Below are 21,166 nucleotides of genomic sequence, written 5' to 3'. Positions count from 1 at the left end.
TTCATAAATTCATATTCAGGCGTAAATATTCATAAATGAATGATACACGCCAAAAAATCAAAATAACAACAACAACGTACTATAGTCTAGCAAGTAGTAACAGCGTGATATACCGGTAGTCTGTGTTTATTCTAAGCCCCGCCCCCTCTTTTCAGCTGCCCTTGGACAAATTACATGGCCAATATGTCTGCGGCAATGCAGAGAATTAGCAGGGAGCTTTTAGGAGCTTGTCAGCAGCATCATGGAAGACTTCTGCGATGTCTTTCAAATGTAAGTCAAGCGGGCATACCTTTCAATTGAAAGCCTTTGCAATTTAATTCTGGACATGGCTTTGCCCAGGGCCACTAGATTGCGCAGGGCAGGGAATAGATTACAGTCCCACCCGTTTCTTTCTGTGCTGTTTTGTTGTGTTATGAACCATGCCATGGCCATGCGCATGCTGCTTTTGGCCGTTGCTTGTTTACACAGCAGAAATGCGCTGTCATCATCATTGACCAAGGTACAACGTTCGTAGAGAAAACAACTGAAGACACGCTACTCTTAAAATGGAAATGGAGCTTTAAAAGAGCGTAGAGATTATTTTCTATAGGTAAACCTACCTGCAGATATACTCTAGCAGTCTAGCATAGCAGTCATTTTAGCTAGTCTAGCTCTAGACTCTAGTCTTTTAGAACTAGATCTATGTCATAAATTAGAATAAATGTGCAAAACATGTAAAATAGGTTAGCTTTCAAAAGTTTTATTTCACAAGAATACAATACACATTTTGTATTTTACACTAATTTACTTTCTTGTTTACTTTATAGATCATTGGTCCAGAGACTCCAACTCTCCCGTTTTCGACGGGAGATCTCCCGCCGAAAACCCATTTTTGCAAAATCTCCCGTTCTCCCGTTTGAGATTTAATTTCTCCCGCCCTGGCTCTTTGTCTCCCGTTAGAAGGGATTTCTTACTTATTTCTATCGTATGTTGAAAAAATAAGCCTTAGATAGCACAAGAGAGCGTCTAGAACCCTAGGAACTTCGCGCTTCGCACACATCAAGTTGGGGTCTCCCGTTTGCTAGGGGTTTCAGGCGGGAGAATCTCCAGATCAGAAGGCGCTTTGGGTTGGAGTCTCTGTTGGTCATCGTTTGCAAGATTTATGGCCCTGCCCCTGGGTCTGATATGTCTTGATGGCATAGTAAATTATCCTGACCTTAGAGTGGGAGCAAGGGAGAGGGAGAGAGAAGATGAAAAGACTAGTGTCAGTGAAAGACAAGACCAGAGTGGTTTGTCTATGGAGTTTTCAGCATTCTTTTGAAATAGGCGCCACCACTGCCTGTCTCTAATATACTATGGCGGCTTTGCTGTTATACTCGTGAATTCAACCCCACTGTGTGGTGTACATAAGCACAGCGGTGGGGTTTTCTTTCACAGTATATTACTCATGAATGTGGCTTCCACCCAACGCCGTTTCTGCGTGATTGATACAGCAGTGGGGCCAATTTCCGCTGCATAGCATCTTTTCATCCCTCCTTTCCTGTTTTCCTTCGTTCTTTCTTTTCTTTCTCCCTTTTATTCTTGGGAAGACTTCCTAATGTCCCTCAACTAATTTTAACGATATAGATACAATCCTATCTACCTAACCCAAAACCCTAAACCTAACCTAACCTTGCTTGCTAACACACAGATGCTCGCGCACTGCGGCTGGGCCTATTTCCTAATTTCTCTATTGATGCATGACATGAATGATAAAGATGATAACTGACAAGATCTGAGAGTTACATCTGCATGTATGCATTAATAGTATAGAAGGTATGGAGATAAGCCTAGGGGGGGGGGGTGATTATTTCACATACCCTCTATCTTGGCAAGACTTCCATAGTCTACTATATTCCCCAAAGATAATACGTAATGCTCCACCACTTGTCAAGTGTGTGTGTATGCATGTGTCTGTGCATAAGCTCCAGAATTTTTTTTGGGGGGGGGGACAAGGAAGTCTGTCCATTGTCTGTGAGTGTCGTCAGTTGAAACTGCGTATATCTATAGGCTTGTAAAGAAAGCCCGTAGGAGTGCTGACAGTGATATATCAATGCATATTATCATACAGAGCTTGCTCTTTTTTCTTCTTCTTTTTTTTAGGTGGCCAGAAGGGTAATGTGGGCAAGAGTTTCAGGTGGCGTAATGGTTTTCAGGTGGCCCCAAATGAGACTGAAGATATTAAATCAGCGAATTGTAGATTAGTGCTTATGTCTGTGGATATATTATATTGTAAAATATGATATATGATATATATAATATAATATAATATATGTAATATAATATATATACAATGTATATATATAATCATAAAGATTTTAGGTACTGTAATTCAAATGGAAATTTTGAGAATTTTGCGCAACATGAAATCAGCACAAAAATTAAAGCACACAATTTTTTTTTGCCAGTAATAAAATATATACTAGTATTTTATTTCTCATTTTTTACAGATTTTTTTGAAGTGTACAAAAATGTTGTGACAACGAAGATGTACCTTTAGGTTTTTAGTATTCTTCCTATGTTTGAGGTCACACCTATATTGATTGATAGATGCTGTTTATTGTGTGAGAGAAACTAGGCCAAATATTCATTGTTGTAAACAAACTTAATATGTAAGTTAGACCATGCATGCTGCATGAAATGAAATTTCTGTATGATTCATTTCCACTAAATTCTATAATCAAAACCATGAATGATCAGCATTATTAAGAAACAAGGCTTTCTAAGGTGTTTTTGTTTTGTTTTTTCACATCACTGTCTCTGCTTTATTTTTGCAGGATGTACGCATGGGCTTTGTTGGGATGGTGGGCAGGTAAGATATTTTACATTTTGAAGTGGTTGTTTTGATCATTATCTTTATATATATTTCAAAAATGTCATACTAACAGGTAATTTTAATAATTTTTTTTTACAGAAGGAAATGATAATACAGCTATTTGTATCGAGGCATCTTGACTTTGCCTTCTTTATAGGTGTGTATTCTCCTTTAAGACCTGGGAAATAGAAGACAATCACATATCATAGATGATTTATGAAAAACAAAAAACACAAGTGCCTCTCTCTAAACACTTGGCGTACATAGCTGAGTGTAAAGAAAATTATGTGCACAAAGTTAAGTGTAGGAAACATAACGAACTGAGGCGATATTATTCCAGCTCCATCTTTACCTCTTTGTTTTTTTCTCATCAAGTGCTCAAGCAAATGAAATTATAGTTATACCATATCTGTATACTTTTATGGATGCCTCATATATTATCTCTTGGTGGCCATCAGAACCCCCCTCATTCGACTCAACAAAGTGAGTGAAGAGACAGGATGTGACATAATGGTCAAGGCGGAGTTTGCGAATGGCGGTGGGTCAGTGAAGGACCGAGCTGCCCTGTTCCTTATCAAGCAGGGAATTGATGAAGGTATGCTTCATGAAAGATTGATGAGGCTTCCCAAATTTAGGGAGAAAAATAAACAAATTGCTGTTTTGAATTGTGTGAGCTGAAAATATTAGCACTGCAATGAGTCATATGTGCATTAGATGCTCACTTTGGTGCAGCCATGTATCTATAGTCAGTGTAATAAATGATAGCAGCCCTTGTTTTCAAAAGACCTTTAGGTTCTCAAGATAGATCATGCTGATATTGTGTATACAAAGCAGCTCATGAATAAAACAAAAATACAAAAATTTTCAATTTGTGATCACTAATCATTCGAGGAAACTGTAAGTGAAGAGAAATATTTTTTAAACTGTGAGACTAACATAATCTGAAACCACACTTGAATCATGGAGAGAAAAAAGGAGAAAATTCAAGTTGTGTCCAGAAATACCGACACATATACATGCATGAAAAATAGAACACATTTTTGGGAAAACAGGCAGTAAAAAAATTAATGTGCATTGGTAGTTACAAGTCAATGACTCCTGCATGCAGTGGTTTGCATAATACATACAACACTGATAGTCCATGATACAAAGGGACTGGCATGATAAAGTTGCATCATAAATGTTATGTTGAGAGACATAAAACTTGCCTGAGAATATAGGAAAGCATATTCAGCGCTTTGTGTATAAAGGTTAAAGTACAAGATTTTATAACATTGATGTGCAGGAAATGGTGCTTCTTCAATTTGACTAGGATTTCTCAAATTACCCTCCGTATAAAAGTAATTTTTATCTGTTTGTTTGAAAGTAGTCTCTCTTGCCAGTATGCCACTTTAATATCTCTGTTCACTACTGTCAGGTGATGAAATTACATGCCTTGCTATCCTTTTATATCTTGCACAAAGCAATGTTGATGAGATGAAGTAAAATGGACAGGAATGATGTGAATTTGATGATGGTGTTTGATTTCATTGCAGGTCGTCTAAAACCTGGTGGTACTGTAGTTGAGGGGACTGCAGGAAACACAGGTAAATGGAGTCCAAGATCGCTTTTATGGGATGTACTGAGGCATGGTATTAAAGTATTTGTTTTTCCAAGCTCAGCTATTCTACAGTTACAAAAAGCAGTGCATTGTATGCTGTGTATCCTTGCAAACAAGATTGGTTAAACCACTTGGGAGGAAGAAAATAAAATAATACATGATTTGCAGATTCCAAATGCAATTAGCAGGTTCATGCCTACATGGTAATACACTCTTCTGAGATGTCATTTTGTCAGATTTTACCCTATATCTTATAGGCTGTGCCTAGTTTTGAAACATTATCCTGGCATAAACACGTGACCACAAACATTTTCAGAACAGATGAAATTCCCTGATAGCAATGCCAAACTTTTTAAGACTTTACCCTTATTTCAAGGGCATAAATAGTGCTTGACTCAAAGTTTCAGCTTATACTTACAATATAATTGGAATATGACCTCATCAAGAGTTGTTTGAAGTTTTGTTGTTGTTGTTTTTTTCGAAAATAATGATTTTGAAATGAAAAACAAAAAGTAAACCAGATGTATGATTCATTTATGATATATATATATATATATGTATATATATATATACATATTTATATTTCTAAAAGCTTTGTTGCCTTATCCAGACCATTGTTCTGATGTCAGTTGCCCTTTAATAGCAAGAGTAAAGCAACTGATCAGGGGTAGGGTGTGGAATAGGAATACCACCCTCCCAGAGTAGAGACTCTTTTTTTCCCCCTAGGATGTGTGTATTAATGTTGCAGTGTAAAGCATTTTAGATATTTTCAAGGTTATTAAGTAAAGCCTGATTCATTACTGCATTAAGAGAAATGGCAGCGGAATAATCATTATGTATGATATCAGAGACAGTCTTACCATTACAGTGAAAGTTTTGGTGTTTGTAAAATCAATATGACATTGTTCTGTTGTCATGCGTTCGAGGATTTCATGATGCGTTTTGTTTCCCTGTCCATGCAGGAATTGGTCTAGCCCATATATGCAATGCCATGGGCTTCAAGTGTGTCATCTTCATGCCCAACACACAAAGCCAAGAGAAGATTGACATGCTCAGACTCCTCGGAGCAGAAGTCTTCCCCGTTCCTGCCGTGCCTTTTGACAATCCAGACAACTACAATCACCAGGTAATACCTTTCCTCCTATCACCCTGTCACACCCTCCCCCCCCCCCCCCCCCACCTCTCCAACCATGGTGCTGTACATGATGAATGTAGGCCAAAATAGATTTGATTAACATATCATTTACCCAGGAAAATGACGTGAATGCACGCGATTTAAGGAAAGTGTTCCCGGGAGAACAATACGAGTACATGCAAGGCACGTGTTATGCTTACATGCCTGGCCAGCATTTGCATCGTTCTCCCGGGCACGGCTTTCTTGAATCGCATACAAATGTACTCCTGTCATTCTCTCATGCACATTACGATATTATGTGTGACTTGTTAGTATGGTGGCATCAATGTCACTGTCGATACAGTAGTTGTCCCCCTGTATGTCCTTATGTAACTTGACAAAGCTGTGTGAACACCGAGGAAAGTGAAATGTACCCACAGAAGTATAATTATAAACTTATGAGTAAACTCTGTGCCTCAGACAAGGAAAAAAAAGTTAAAAAGGTATTGGATTTATTACAATAGAAAACAAGACCTTGGACAATTGCTAAATATCTCACAAATAATCATAATTGTGTTTTTAATGATGTCTAATATAATATGTGTGTTTGTCTGTGTGTGTATGTGTTTGTGTGTTTTCTTTAAGAACACTTCATTCAAGTAGAATGATTCAAGTATACCTCTTGACAGGAGATATTATACTGTATGTATTTATTTTGTATATCTGTGCATATCTGTACATTTGCTTACCAGAACATTCAAGTAGAATGGTTCAAGTGTACTCCTGGACAGGAGATATTACATTTCATACATTTATTTTGTAAACATTCAAGTGGAATGTATATCAATGAATGAAATTGAAATAAAACAAAGTGTGTGTGTGTGTGTGTGTGTGTGTGTGTATGTATGTATGCATGTGACCGTGCATGTGTGTGTGATTTGCAATTGATAGCCCTCAGTTGAAATGAAGGTAGTCTGAATTTTGTTTTAAGGATGGTCTGCAATGCAGTACAATAATATGATGATCATGGCATTGTGTTGTTTGATCTTCCTTTGCAACATGACTTCGCATGATAGCTGGATGGTGCATGGGTGGTGGTAAAAATAAATGGTTAGTTTTTTGCCTCTCCCATGCCCTTCCTTGATTCAGTGCTGCTGGCATTGGCATATTATAATTATAGACTATCATAATATCCTCTTCTTTACACATTAGACAATGGAACGAAATATGTGTATGAAACCTAGATTTTCTCCTTCAGGTCATACTGAAGTTTTAAACTGGAAATAATAATTGATTTTAGAGACCTTTATGGACTTTGATTCTTATTTGGTAGCACCACAAACTGCATCCCAAATCTATGTCATTGTTGTTTTTCATATTTTTATTAAGTAATTAGTATCTCAAGAAGAGATAATTAGGCAACGCTTTATTTACTCGTAGATAACTTAAGTGCCATTATACACCCATTATGCCCATAGAGCGAGCAAACACAGTCACGCCAAAATTGACATTGAGGTGCATCTGTCTGAAAGGGGGTAGTAGAGATTTAATACCTCTATGTTGACTTCTATCTCAGAATCTAAAAGTAAAAAAGGCCACAAATATAAATTGATGCCCAGGCCTATTCCAGAACTGTGTTATCAAGAAGTGACCTGTGCATTTAAACGTCATACCTTTTCAGATGATAGACTGTTGTTGCTATACAGAATCTCACCCTAATTTCTGTGCACTTTTCAAGTTGTTTGGTTTTTTTTTTATACTTGAAGCACATTTAAACTCAACCTTTGGCCATGTACCACTCTTTCAGCAGCAAGTGTACATGAATGAGGCACTGAAGGGTGTAGATAATCTCAACGTTCTCAACAGGTGTTAGTAAACATTTTTGTCACACGCGATGTGTATGATTATTATCTAACAAGTGGTTATCCATTGATAATTTGCACTTAGGTAGCTTACATACCACTTTTGGCAAATTGTTTGCGGCTTTTGCCTTCTGTAGATCTGAGTGCACATTAAAAGAAAACAAACAAAACTCTTTTTATTACCTTTCAGCATGATCTGAAAGCAAATTAAGGCAGGAAACGGCCATGCTGCTGAATTTTGTTAGAGCTGTAGGTAACATTAAATACTTTCATTCATGTTGAATCCCTCTTCTTCTTTCTCACAATTCTTACTTTCTGATGTGATTTCCCATCTATACAAAACTTGCACATGATAAGACTCGTAATGTTAGCCATAAGAAGTGTGAGCATTTATATAGTTTTCCTATTCTCGCAGTTATTTACGAAAAGGCAATCTTCACTGGTCTTAAGGGAAAGATCATTGGTTATTTTTCTTCATCCCATTGTGACTATATGGTGTTTATCATAATTCTTTATTTTTTACTTTTTTATTTCATTATCCTTGATATTTGCTTTTAATTGGAGCACTGCTTCATTAGCTCTTGTTGCCTTCTGCTTTTTGTCACAAAGGCCAAACGCTATGCTGATTCCCTGGAGAATGCCATCTGGACCAACCAGTTTGACAACACTGCCAACCGCCAGGCCCATATAGAAACCACAGGACCAGAGATCTGGCAGCAGACAGGTTGGCCATGACCTTTGAGAATGTGACGTGCAATCATTCATTTCTCTGTTCATCACTTGTACTCCACAATTGCTAGTTTAACCACTTGTGAAATTATCGGAAAGTCCCGATTCACTGAAAATTAGACTTGCGAAATAAATGCCATATACAGTTATTCTAATATTTGTGCTTTCATATTTTTTATTCTATTGTTATTATCATTATTATTATTATAAGGGGGGAGGTTATGTTTTCGTTACTGTTGTTTGTTCGTTCGTTCATTCGTTCGTTCATTCGTTCGTTTGTCCGTGCGCAAAATAACTCAAAAAGAAGTTAACAGATTGGGATGAAACTTGCAGGAAAGGTTGAGAATGACACAAGTACCAAACGATTAACTTTTGGTAGTGATCCGAGAATTTTGGGGGAATTTATGAAGGATTTTTGATATTTTGGCAGGTAGGGTCAATGAACTTGCGAGTTCAGGCTGCGCGCATTTGAGGTTTGCATGCGCGCACTAAAGTGCGTGCTCTAGTTTCTGTTGGGGCGAGGCGCACCGTGCAGCTGAGGGTTTATGACGTAACAAAGGCATCTATATTGGGATTCGGGCGACTCTGCCCACAATGCAGTACGTATGGGTGGAAATAATAGAAGAACAAGATCAGTGGTGGAAATGAGCTGCATGCTTGGCGGAGGTCTGCGCTCTCAGAGTGCTTTTCTAGTTATTATTATTATTATTATCATTATTATTACTATCATTATTATTATTATTACTACTATTACTATTATTATTATCATCATCATCATCATCATCATCTTTAGTATTATTATTATCATTATTATTTTTGTTGTAATTATCATCATCATCATCATCCTTATCATTATCATTATCATTTTTATCATTATTGTGATTATTATTGTTGTTGTTTGTTTCCAGAGGGCAAGGTGAGTGCTGTGACATTTGGAACTGGAACTGGTGGAACCCTGGCAGGTATGTTTAGCACTCTTTGAAAGCTCGTTGTGTGGTTTATTGGCAAAGCCAAACTGCTTTCCAATTCTTATATGTAGGCATGATTCTACGATAAAATGCCAAACGTCATTTAGCTCGTCTGCACCTTGAAGGACAGTTAGGGTGTTAAGAGGCTTTTAAAAATTCTGCAAATGAGACAAACATTCACATCAAAACAACAACAACAACAACATAGGCTATCATATGAAAGAACCTATGTACTCTACCTCATGAATGAAACAATAACCATAGATTTTGCAAAAATTATGGTAAAAAGGTTTTACACCAAACCACTAAAATATAGTTTCTTGGCCTGATTAGGTTAACCCATTTAAGACTAGTCACAAATATTATACTCGGGCAGGTGTTTATGGGAACTGTGTGCAATATTTAGCGAAATCACCTCATCCTCAATGGGTTAATAAATGTACACTCTTCTTTCTGTGATGCGCCACTTGACAGGTGTGGGGATGTACATGAAGGAGAAGAGCAAAGATGTGAAGGTGGTGCTAGCCGACCCCCAGGGCAGCGTCCTCTACAACTTCTTCACCCATGGCAAGATAGAGCGCTCTCCCGGCTCCTCCATCACCGAGGGCATAGGTCAGGGGCGTGTCACCAACAATATGAAGGGCGCCCCCGTTGACGAAGCCATCTGCATTCAGGATGTCGATGCCGTTAATATGGTCAGTCAAGTAACAGTGAATTCTTTACTCCACCTTTCCCTTTCCTAACTAAAACACTCCACATGTCATTAAGGAGATCTTTGTAATTTGGTCATAGATCTTGTACCCAATGAAATGCTTTATAAATATGTCATGACTGTGCAGTTTAATGAATTCATCAATGTTTCACCTACATATTCCTTGCATATGTGATACTGTATAAGCTGTTATTTTTGCAAACAGATATTTTTTCAAATGAGGAAGTCACTTACATATTTGCCAGATGCTGTTTTTGCGATTTAACGCTTATGCTATTTTAAGTGCATTATTGCCCAAAGGCATAACAACTTTTTCGCGTGTTATTTGATTTGCAGTCCAACAGTGATTACAATACTCATTATTGTGTATGTTTACCTGGTTACATGATTGTAATGCATACACACTAAACTTGAATTTTAAATGATTTATTTGCTAGCAGTTTATTCTTTTCTTGCCTTAATGTTTTTTCATGAAATATTTTGATTTGTCTTCCTATGTGCCGAGAGGCTGCAGGTTTACCATCTATAGCTTGATTTTTGCAATGAGTTAGTTTAAGAGTCTGTCAGAAAAAAACACAGCAACAACAACAACAGCATAGTGGAAGGAAAAGAACAGAAAATATAACTTTTTGCATTGTTCCAAGTCAAAGTCATGAATCATGTGACATCATTAAAACAAATTAAAAATTTGTGCACAATATGCATGCTCTTTTTCACCGTAAGACTGCACTGTTCGAAAATTAGAACCACTATACAGAAGTAGGAATGAACATCCCAAATCAATTGTTGTCTTCACCCAACATCATTCACCCAGTGACCCCGTCTGCAAATAGTGTGAATGGTCCACAATTGGTGCTGTGCATCTGATTGCACTCTGATTTGTAAGAAAGCATTCACACCAATCAATTCCAATTAAAGTGCCAGCGATAAGGGACCGGTCAATAGAAAACTGCAATACTGTAATGAATTGCAAACTGGAGGAAAGGTCATGCTCTTGCTACATCTTCTGTAAATCCTCTTTGAATACTTCACTGTTTGGTGACAGTAAATCAAAAGATCAAAAACATGGATAACTTACTCTATCTTGGTGGTGCTTGCTTCTTGTAAAACAAGAATTTACAAGTGTAAAGTGGGTGAGAGGTCTTTCAGTGTATATCAGTGTGATTGCTTTATTTTCTCTTGTAAAACTTGAAATCCTGTTGTTTCCCTTAATGAGAAGAGATTTTTTACATTCCATCATGCTTGAAAACTAGGCAAAAGGTCATTGGGATTTCAGCCTCATCCAGAGAAATTACCTCAAATTAAGCAGATATTAAGGAATGAAAATATATAATTTGTGTATAATTTGCCTCAGTATTAGTTTAGTGATGCATGTCGTGATTAAGTTTTTTTTTTTCTTTTTTAATCTTTAAAGCTTGGCTTTGTCTTAGTAAGTGAGTTGTTGCTACACAAGTCAAGCCCAGGGCAAACTTTATACAAGCTTACAGCTGCCATGAATTTTAAGGACGCATGTTGAGCAAACAACATTCATTGTGTATAAGTCAAAGCAAATCTGTTGAGATGCATGCCCCCTTACAAAATATATTCTCAGTCACCTTTGGAAAAGAAATGCCTGTTTTCTATGAAGTGTTATATTTTGTGAGGGAAACGTATGATATTGTGCCAGTTTGGTCAAATGACATTCGTGTAGCAAAAAACATGTAGCAACAACCACAACAGCCAATATTAAGCCTGCTATATTAGTGCAAGGACATATAAAAATGATTGCTAAAGAAAAACTGTAACAACTACAGCAACAACCGATATTAAGCTTGCTATATTTGTGCAAGGACATAAAAACTTACGCTACATGTAACAAAAACTGGAACAACAATCACAACAACCAATATGAAGCTTGCTATATTTGTGCAAGGACATAAAAACTACTGCTGTAAACAAAAACTGGAGCAACAACCACAACTGATATTAAGCCATGCTATATTTATGCAAGGACATATAAAAATTACTGCTATGAATAGCAAAAACTGGAGCAGCAACTGAAATAACCAATAGGCTTGCTATATTTGTGCGAGGTGCTGTCTTTAAATAGTGTTCAATTTAAGTTTTGTGGCTAGATAAGGTTTTCCAGGCACTTTGATTATGCAGTTCAACCAAAAGTTTGTCTGTGTGTGTTGTGCTTGCTTGAGTAGTATCTCATTTTACAGGGTTAATTGCATTATGATTACACTAGTATAAACAGATTAAGAGTCAATAAAAGCCATGATCGGAGCCGACATAATGGTCACAAGGACGTTGTGATGAGCCAATGTCAACAGCGCTGTCTTTATGATCATAGCACAGCAAATATGCTCTTCACAGAGTTTGTTGTTTTTATGGAGGTATTGATATTGCATCATTAGTTTTTCTCAAAGCTCTCACAGTGACAATGAACTAGCGGAGCAGAAATTGTGTGTTTGTAGTTTTATTTTTGAAGCCGGGTACTTATGTCTTCTATACATACCTTCTCGACAACTCTTCATTTTTTTGTGATGAAACCTTTGCTTCATAACATTCAGCAAGATCAAGAAAAAGTGCAAGGTCAAAAGAGGTGACCTAAAAAAGTTATTCCATTGTCTTGAAAAGGAATGGGTGGAATTTAGATAGTATATGTATTGCATATATAGATGTGCAATAAAATTGAGGGGGGAGGATGGGGGTAGGGCATGGCTTGGAAAAGAGCGATTTCAGGATTCTTTGAATTTGTGAGCCAGATCTTTTTCCACATCATCATGCTTAATAATATTTTTTCTGATAATCTCGATTCTGTTTCACTGTACTGCCACAAATCAGCGCAGAATTTATACGAATACCAATTTGGGCCTGTCCACTATACATGGTACCTGCCATTCAAATACAGGTCCATTTGTTTATCTCTTTCTCTTTCCCTTTCTATCTTTCTGTCGTAATCCTGTCTGCCTTTCTTCTGTCACATTCCATTTAAAAACATTGAGCAAATATTGCGCTGAATTTGTATCCCTGATTTGTGTATTGCATCCCCCTTTTGGCTCTTTGACATTGTGCGACATATATTATCTACTCCTCTGTAGACATTCCGTCTGCTAAGTGAAGAGGGTTTCTTTGTCGGAGCGTCATCAGGATTGAATGTTGTGGCAGCTGTGGAGGTAAGAAAAAACAACATCCCAAGATCTTATCTAAATTTCTTGTTTTGTTTCACGAAATTATTTTGTTCAGAGATAGCTGGCTTCTCAAATCTACACTGTATGTTGATTTTCAGAGTGTGTGGAGATTGAAGCACAAATGAATGAAGACGAAAACTCCCCCAAGTAAACAAACCTCTCGAAAACCATGCAGGCAAATTGCTATGATGAAGCAATGCCATTGCTGCCATTGCTCATAGTAATCTTTATGAATATGTCAATTTGGGACTTTTTTTTGAGGGGGAGTTTGTTTTTATCCTTGGTCACAAGAAATGTTATAGTTGTCAGGGATTTGAATGTAGAGAGGAAGGTCTCAGAGCAAAACTGTTTGTTTCACCAGATTCTCATTGACTTCTTTAACCCATTGAGGATCAACTGATTTTGCTACAACATGCATTTTCCATAAACCTCTGCCCGAGTATACTCGGGACTCATCCTCAACAGGTTAAAATGATTTGAGGAGGATTGTTAGCATTTCATATTTCATGTGATGGCAGCTGAGAGATACACAGAATTTTAATGCCTGTACGAATGATTTACCTTATATTACCTCCATCCTCTTAACCCAGTAGACTCAAAATATTGTGATGTATTCATAATGCCTGCATATTTCCATGGCAATTAAAAGACTCTGGTCAGTAGGACAGTACATCGACATGGTCATTTCCACAAAAAGAAAAAGAGAGTAATTGTGTGCTCATGCGAAGTCGACATTGCATGGTCATTGATAAGTCGGTCATGATGCTGATTATGACTTTTCTCTGTTGGTCAAAATGGCTTGTCTTTCTTTCTCTCTCTCTCTCTCTCTCTCTCTCTCTCTCTCTCTCTCTCTGTATTGAATTCATGGGAATTATAAAGTCTTGATAATGTTGCTTCCTGAACTTTTATAATCCATATCGCCCATTGTCACCCATAAATTTTGTAAGTGTCTTTGTGATTGACAATTGATGTTGATTTTATAAAGACTGCAAAAAGGTCAATTCTTTAAAAAAAAAAGAAGAAGAAAGAAATTGATTAGAGAAAATTAGTTCATGCCTTTTGTTTAGTGTTGACCTCCAACGAGTCTGTCAGGATTTTACAGCTATCCCAGTTGGTTTGTATTCTAAGAACTGCAGTAACGCAACAGTAGCAAGGCCACATACTTCTATAAAGTGTTTTGTCAACATCATTCACCAAACTCCTTCGCAATGTTTGGTCCCAGGGACATGGAGGTTTCCAGCGAATCTCTCCCCAAACGTCATCTCAGCAATCATTACATGCTACAAATCTAACCATCATGCTTACCATGATGCTCCCATTCATTGTAATGTACAGAGAGGCAGAAATGCATGTTTTACCGGTACCTGGAAAACGAAACCTACTATATAGAACCAGTTTAACCCGTTGATTTTGCCACAACATGCATTTCCCAGAGACACCTACCCCAGTATACTCGGTACTCATCCTCAACTGGTTAAGTGTGAATTCAAAGACAGATAGGACAACCGGACAGAATTCTCCCCTTCCCCCTTCCCCCTATTGTTATACATGTACATGTAGAGGGTGTGATGACTCCATTCTACATATATATGATGTTCTTAGTCTGCTTCCATGCAGAAGAAAAGAAAATTTCCATAACGAAAAGAAGTACTGGTAACATCTCCAAGCTCTATGGACTCTGTGGTTCAGTCAGCAGGGTGTTGCTGTCTGGATATTTGTGTTGTGTGTGTGTGTGGGGGGGGGGGGGCAGCGGGAGAGAAATCAATAGGGAAGGGAGGGATTCCATTATGAATATTTACCACAACTCTCTCTTGTTCATGACAAGTAAGATGCATCATATGCTATTTCATTTCATACTTTAACACTATTTCATACTGTATTTTGCTGATTCATGTTCAGTTAATACTTGCATACCTTCTTCACCAGTCCGTACGCATTTATAAACACATTGGGAAAGAATATAGAAAACGTAATCCTATTAATCTTAAACATTTAGAAGAATGCCAAAAAGTCATGTCCACAGGTTTTCTCATTCTTTTTGCTTCTGCATCTGTGCTTTAGAACACAGATTAGTTAAATTCTGATTCTGAGAAACTCTTTTTTATCATTGAATAGTCATTTATAGGTATTATCTTATATGACAAATCCTTATTTGACTGAATTGAACAAAAGAAGAAGAAGAAACCCTTAATGTGCAGGAATTTCAAAAATCCACATATCAAATGCAGAGGAATGTGAGGTATTTACAGCCCCCGGAAGGGGACTTGGGTCGTTTAGGCCTGATCTTTCCCCCACCTCCAATCTTTGACCGCTACCCGTCAATATTTAGCCCGTAAACTGTCGAGAGCAAATAAGTAATTACTTGAGATTTGCTGCCGAGTGCCACTTAATCATTCTATAATGATTCCATTGTATTTTGATTGGCCCATAAACTAGCACTTTGTATTCCAACAATTTGCTTTTCCGAGTTGGCAGATTATTTGCACATAGCAGTGGCAAACAAGAGATAAGGCAATCATCCTGTGATGTTTTGTGAAATGCTCTCTATATCATCCAAGCAATTTATGGTCTATGCTCTACATCCTTGGATACATATTATAAAAACTATTTATAGAAGTATGCCTGCAAACTGGTTATTATGCTTTGTTTTAGATCCAGGAAAAGTTCTCTCAAACAACCACATTCTGAAAAAACCCCAACAACAACAGCTGTAGATATTTTTGCAACTTTGTGTGTGTGTGTGTGTGTGTGTGTGTGTGTGTGTGTGTTTGTGTCTTGCTTTTTTGTTTTGTATTGTGTGTGTGTTTTTTTTTTAAGTGAGGTATTAAAGTTGATCTCAGTTATCATACCAAAGCTGTGCTAAGCCTGTATACTCACTAATTATAACAACTAAAAGATGCTTCAATGTGGATGAAACACCAACTGTAGATTGCACTTGATGCTCTTCAATTCTTTTTCTAGTGCTACATTAGAATGAATGTTTTTAATTTTTTATTTAAAAAAAAGATATTGCTTGCAAAAATTTTCTCCTTCCAGCCAAAAGAAAGATAAGAAAATAAGGAACAAGTTACTCCAGTTGATATTTATAATGTTATTCGACATTTGTATGTAGAAAACACATTACTTGAAAGTCCCAACAATCAAGGTATGCTTGGTCTGTGTACCTGATTGTCCATAGCAACGAAGATAGTCCATATAACCATCCATGTACATTTGCATACCACTTCAGATACAACAAAGTACAGAATTTATAGGACTTAAAAGAATATAAATGAAAATGAAAACATTTTGATGTAATTCACATCCTGTTTCTGTTGGAATGTGATAGGTGAATCTTGTGAGTTTTGTGAGTTAAAATTGACTTTCAAATCACTTTTTAAAAATTTGTCTTCACTGTGTGAACACATCAGGATGATTGAGAAGTGCAGATAAGAGTTTGCCAGATAATTGAGATTGGACTGTATTCAGTGTCAAATGTGCCATCTGTCTCTCTGTTGATTTAAGACATATCCATTCATGTTTTGTCATGTAAACTTCTCTGATTGAATAATCATTAGCGCTATCTGTGGCTTGTCCTTTTGCACCATCTTGCTGTTGATGGTTGATGGAATAGTGTTATGACACCAGGGAAAAAGACAAGCGGATCCATAAGTGTAATCTACTGAAGGGGCATTATCATTGCTGTCATAGATAAATGCCTTGTGTAGTGCTTGAGTTTTCCAACTAAAGTAGAAACAGTTGTTGATGATGCAAACACTTAAAGTGATCCCACTCAAATCAGTGTGGAAGACAATTTATGTACCACCATCCTGAGAGACAAAGTGTCTAAAGGAGCTTGTTTATTGCTGTTGGGTTTTTTTCGGTTTTTGTGTTTATTTATACTTTTGTAGAGGAAATCAGAATGCAGCTTTCTTGGAGTTAGATGACAATGAAAGTAATACTGTACAGAATCTGCAAATCCTAAAAATACACTGAGATCTTATGAAGGGTGCACCTTTGATTCTCAAAATCGTATAAGATTTCATCAATGAGCCATCCATTGATCATGGGGAAGTGGGAGGGGGGATGCAAATAACAAATCCAGCTAATCTCTGTAGAGTTTGTAAGCATCCACTAATGAGATATTTATTACGTGGCTTTATGGCAGTGGGCTGCACCACATGCATCTGTGCATGCTTCAAACCACCTGTGATTCATTAGTGTAATCAGCATTTAACTCCTGATTTTCTTGTTGCTATAAACAGAAATGGGAGGGGGGGGGGGAGGATAAAGCACTGTAGTCATTTGCCAGTCATGTGTGTGTGAGTTTAATTTAAATGTAAATGGCAAAATATTCCCCCAAAATCTCATAAATGAAAGCCCCTCTTTAACATTAGGAGTGCTCAGTGCAAAGTACATATAATTTAGTTGTATCACAAACACCCCACCATACCAAAATCTTGCAATGAAACCACTAATACTGTATAAAGAGACGTCACAAATTTTCTTAGTAAACCGTCAAGGTGACAGTTTATTCTAGAAAGGGATTTTGATTAAACTACTGTGTATTGTTCATATTTTGTATATTTAACAATACTTAATATTGATTACACTGATTAACATTTTTATATTGGTTATTTTTATCCCTACCTCACATTTTAGAACAGTATTATTCTCAAGCAATAAAGCTTCTTCTTTTTCTTTTTAAATCTGCAAATGTTAGAAGGGGCTTTAACCCTAACTAGGCCTGGGGGGGGGGGGGGGGGGGCTCGCTGTTTCGCACGATGTATCGCTATTGCTGAAAGCTATCTCTGTGACGTTTCATGACTTTTTTCTTTCGAGTCTCCCGCATCTTTTGACACCAAATTTGCAATGCCTATTATGCATAAATATGTGCGTGCATGTCAGACCAAAAATTGTTCAAAAACATGAATTTGTATACAATTTCAATGCTAACTGTGCTTACAGGCAAATTTCATAAAAGCATGATTATTTGGGGGTTTTATTGATTAAAATCAATTTATAACACATTTCTTGTTCGGAACGATGTCACAGACAAATTTCATCGGAAAAACAATGAAAAACATGAAGTCGAAAAACAGAAATACATAATCTGATATCACAATTTTTTTCTCTTACATTAATTTGCTAAGGACACTAAAAAGAATATTTACGCAAAAAATTTGCCTGTTTTGAGCTGTATTTTGTGATTTATACCAAATAGTCTGATTTCATGCATCATTATGCATAAATTAGCACAATTAAGCATAAATGATAATTTTTTGACAAATCAACATTTCATGGTATGTTAGATTACATTATAGGCAATGTGTGTGCCAATTTTCATTGCGATCTCGCGGTTGACGGCCGAGATCTGGAGGGGTGGGGGGGGGGGGGGGCTTGGAAGTTGCGTTGTTTTATGACTGCTGATTTTGTTCTGTTTTTGGACATGTCTGATGCATGATACCATTCTACATCCTTATTACAAATTAAAAATCATATGAGATTAACTAGTATAGGAGCATTGATGAAGGCAATCATGCATACGTAAACTTGATAAACTGTTCTGACTGGTTGCAGGTTGCCAAGAAACTGGGACCCGGTCACACTGTGGTGTCATGCTTGTGTGACACTGGACAACGATACTACGCCCGTCTTTTCAACAGGGCCTGGCTGCAGGAGAAAGGTCAGGGGAATCAAAAGGATTCCACCAGATTTATTCATTCATTTTTATTCATTTCATTCTTTTATGATGGGGAGGAAAAAAAAGAGTACAAAAACACAGCTATATGATATACCCTGTGGTGCTGCGAATGTGCACATGATTATTTGACTTTTTTTTTTCTTGTGTTGTTTCAAGTCCATGTTACAGGGGATGGCTAGTAACTGATCAGTGGGAATCAGTGGGAATGCTGGGGGATGATTGTTCCAATCCTTGTGGGATTCATTTAAGAGTACATTATATATCTATTGTTGTGTGAAAATTATTTGCTTCAGAATGGTCTCATATTCAAGTAATGTGCAGTTCAATGTTAACGATCGCCCCGTCACTGTACAGGCATGCTAACCTGGAAACATTAAATTGCACATTACTTGAATATGAGACCATTCTGAAGCAAACAATTTTCACATAACAATAGATATACGTGTATAATGTACTCTTAAATGAATCCCACACGGATTGGAACAATCATCCCCCAGCATTCCCACTGATCAGTTACTAGCCATCCCCTTTAAGTTAGTTGTTGCATGCAGGCCTGAATTTTAAAAAAAAAATGTCAATGTAGGGCAATTTGTCAGTCAGCTATAGTTATGTCCAAGTAGTCGTTCAATTGCTACAGACACTGGTTTCAGTTGGTTTCTTCTCTTTCTTTTCCACTGCCCAGGTCTCCTGGATACACTCCCTGAAAAGTACCACGGTTACCTACACTCATGATGACCTGGTTCCAGCCAGGCACAGTTGGAGCAGCTGTCAATTAACTAGTCAAGCATTTTTTTTCTTTTTCTTTGTTAGATGAAGAGCATCCTTGGGAGATAATCAGTGATGTAATTTTATAGTCATTCAATTTTCATTGGCATTAATTCTATCTCTGCAATCCGTACATATTGCGTGGTATTTACAATGTTTCAGAGAAGAATTACCCAAGGTGGAACACACAATGCAGAAGAAAAACAAAACAAAAAAAACAGACAAACCAGGAACTGACAGAAAAAAAAAAAGATCAGCAAAATTTGCATCAATTGATCATGTCATTGTCATGGAAATTTCCTCTTTATTGAAAAGGTGGGAGCTACATGACAAGAAAGTGTGATTTGGAGTCCCAGCTATCAAAAGCTGGGGTCGGTATTGTAGTCATGTTGAAGACCAGTTGCCTTGAACCAAGACTTTGGAAAATGGCAAATCTGTAAATCAGTATCACACGAAAAAAACCAAGAGAATAAAAAAATGCCTTTCATTATACATAAATGTGTTTGTGTGTGATGGTGCTACTGCATTCTGGAAAGTGCATTTTTGTATAATGTGTAAGCTCTGTCCTGCCATGTGAGTGCTGAGGGAATCTTCTACAGGAGAAGTGATCATTAGTTTGAGTTTTGAAAGCCATCTGTGACAGCTTGTTATCATTATTCTCATGGAAAACAAGCTTGAATATGCACTGACAGCTTCCACTTTATGAGTGTGTTGGCACTGACAAAAATTAAAATGTATTTTAACAATACTCACCAAATTAACTCCAGGTGGCTAGATGGTGGTTATCGTTCGTTTTGGATCATGGGCGCACAAAAATCATCCATGATGACATTTTAGACAGAATCAATGATTTTCAATTTACTGCTCTTTTGTAAACTGAGGAGATAATTTGACACAATTATGGACAATTTGATATCATTAGTCATTGTTGGTGTGAATATGGTAGGCGAACTTACCAACTGTGTGTGGCAAATTTGTATCTGATTGTCTCTCCTATAGAGACCCACTTCAAATCCTATCAATGCATTCTACTCAGAAACAGGATGAAAAATTGGTGGTGGTTGTGCTCTTTCTTTTGTTGTATGAAGTTCTGATAAGGCGATAGAAATAAAATATGCAAAGTAAGAAAAGTGAGAAACATAAAAGGAGGAAGACTATAATCAGTAAATCGTTATTTGAAAGAGACCGACAGAGATTCCTTGGAAATAAACTATTGTATTAACTGTCTCTTTCAGCCTCATCATGCATGCAGTAATAACTGATATTAAGCCGTCCAAAAGAGGGCGCTATTTAGCTTCAGTTGACTTGTTTACAAGTGTGATTTGTGAATCGTTACGCAAGTACATTCTTTTTTTTTTCTGAATCTCTCAGACACTAATTCTTTGAATTTGTTGATCTTTTTGTGGCGTCTTTTACTCCAGTGTCACAAAGAAAGCTGCTCTCCGTAATTTCGGACGTCTTTATGCTGCGCGTGTGCTAACGCCACCGACTTGACAATTCCGCCCAGCATACTGTGTGTAGTTATGAGTACATAGCAATCTATCTTTACTATGCGTCGTGTGATTCAATGGAAAGATCTAGACAAGAGATTTATGTCAAATTCTTGATTATCCTTGATGTAATAGTCATACCTCGCTTAACGAATGGGCGGCTGGATATCGATGATGGACTTTCAAGTAGTGTGGTTAACTGTTGTGATCACCGGTTATCCACTTATGTGCCAA

The 21,166-nt window shown here is 37.2% G+C and overlaps 1 protein-coding gene across 1 annotated transcript; it reads left to right on the top strand.

The window, feature by feature from the left end:
- The first annotated feature begins 144 nt into the window (after positions 1-144).
- Positions 145-20,038, top strand: LOC139717164 (uncharacterized). Its single transcript, XM_071628668.1, has 11 exons — positions 145-270; positions 2,796-2,830; positions 3,292-3,428; positions 4,369-4,419; positions 5,396-5,559; positions 8,019-8,133; positions 9,047-9,100; positions 9,581-9,801; positions 12,905-12,979; positions 18,554-18,659; positions 19,360-20,038. The coding sequence occupies exons 1-11, from the start codon at positions 175-177 to the stop codon at positions 19,407-19,409; spliced, it is 1,104 nt and encodes a 367-aa protein (XP_071484769.1). The 5' UTR covers positions 145-174; the 3' UTR covers positions 19,410-20,038.
- The last annotated feature ends 1,128 nt before the right edge of the window (positions 20,039-21,166 follow it).

The sequence above is a fragment of the Diadema antillarum genome, unplaced genomic scaffold (genome assembly GCF_040938485.1).
Source record: "Diadema antillarum isolate AM-2024a unplaced genomic scaffold, OU_Dant_1.0 scf00000007, whole genome shotgun sequence".
Classification (NCBI taxonomy): domain Eukaryota; kingdom Metazoa; phylum Echinodermata; class Echinoidea; order Diadematoida; family Diadematidae; genus Diadema; species Diadema antillarum.
This window is presented reverse-complemented; position numbering and strand designations above follow the sequence as displayed.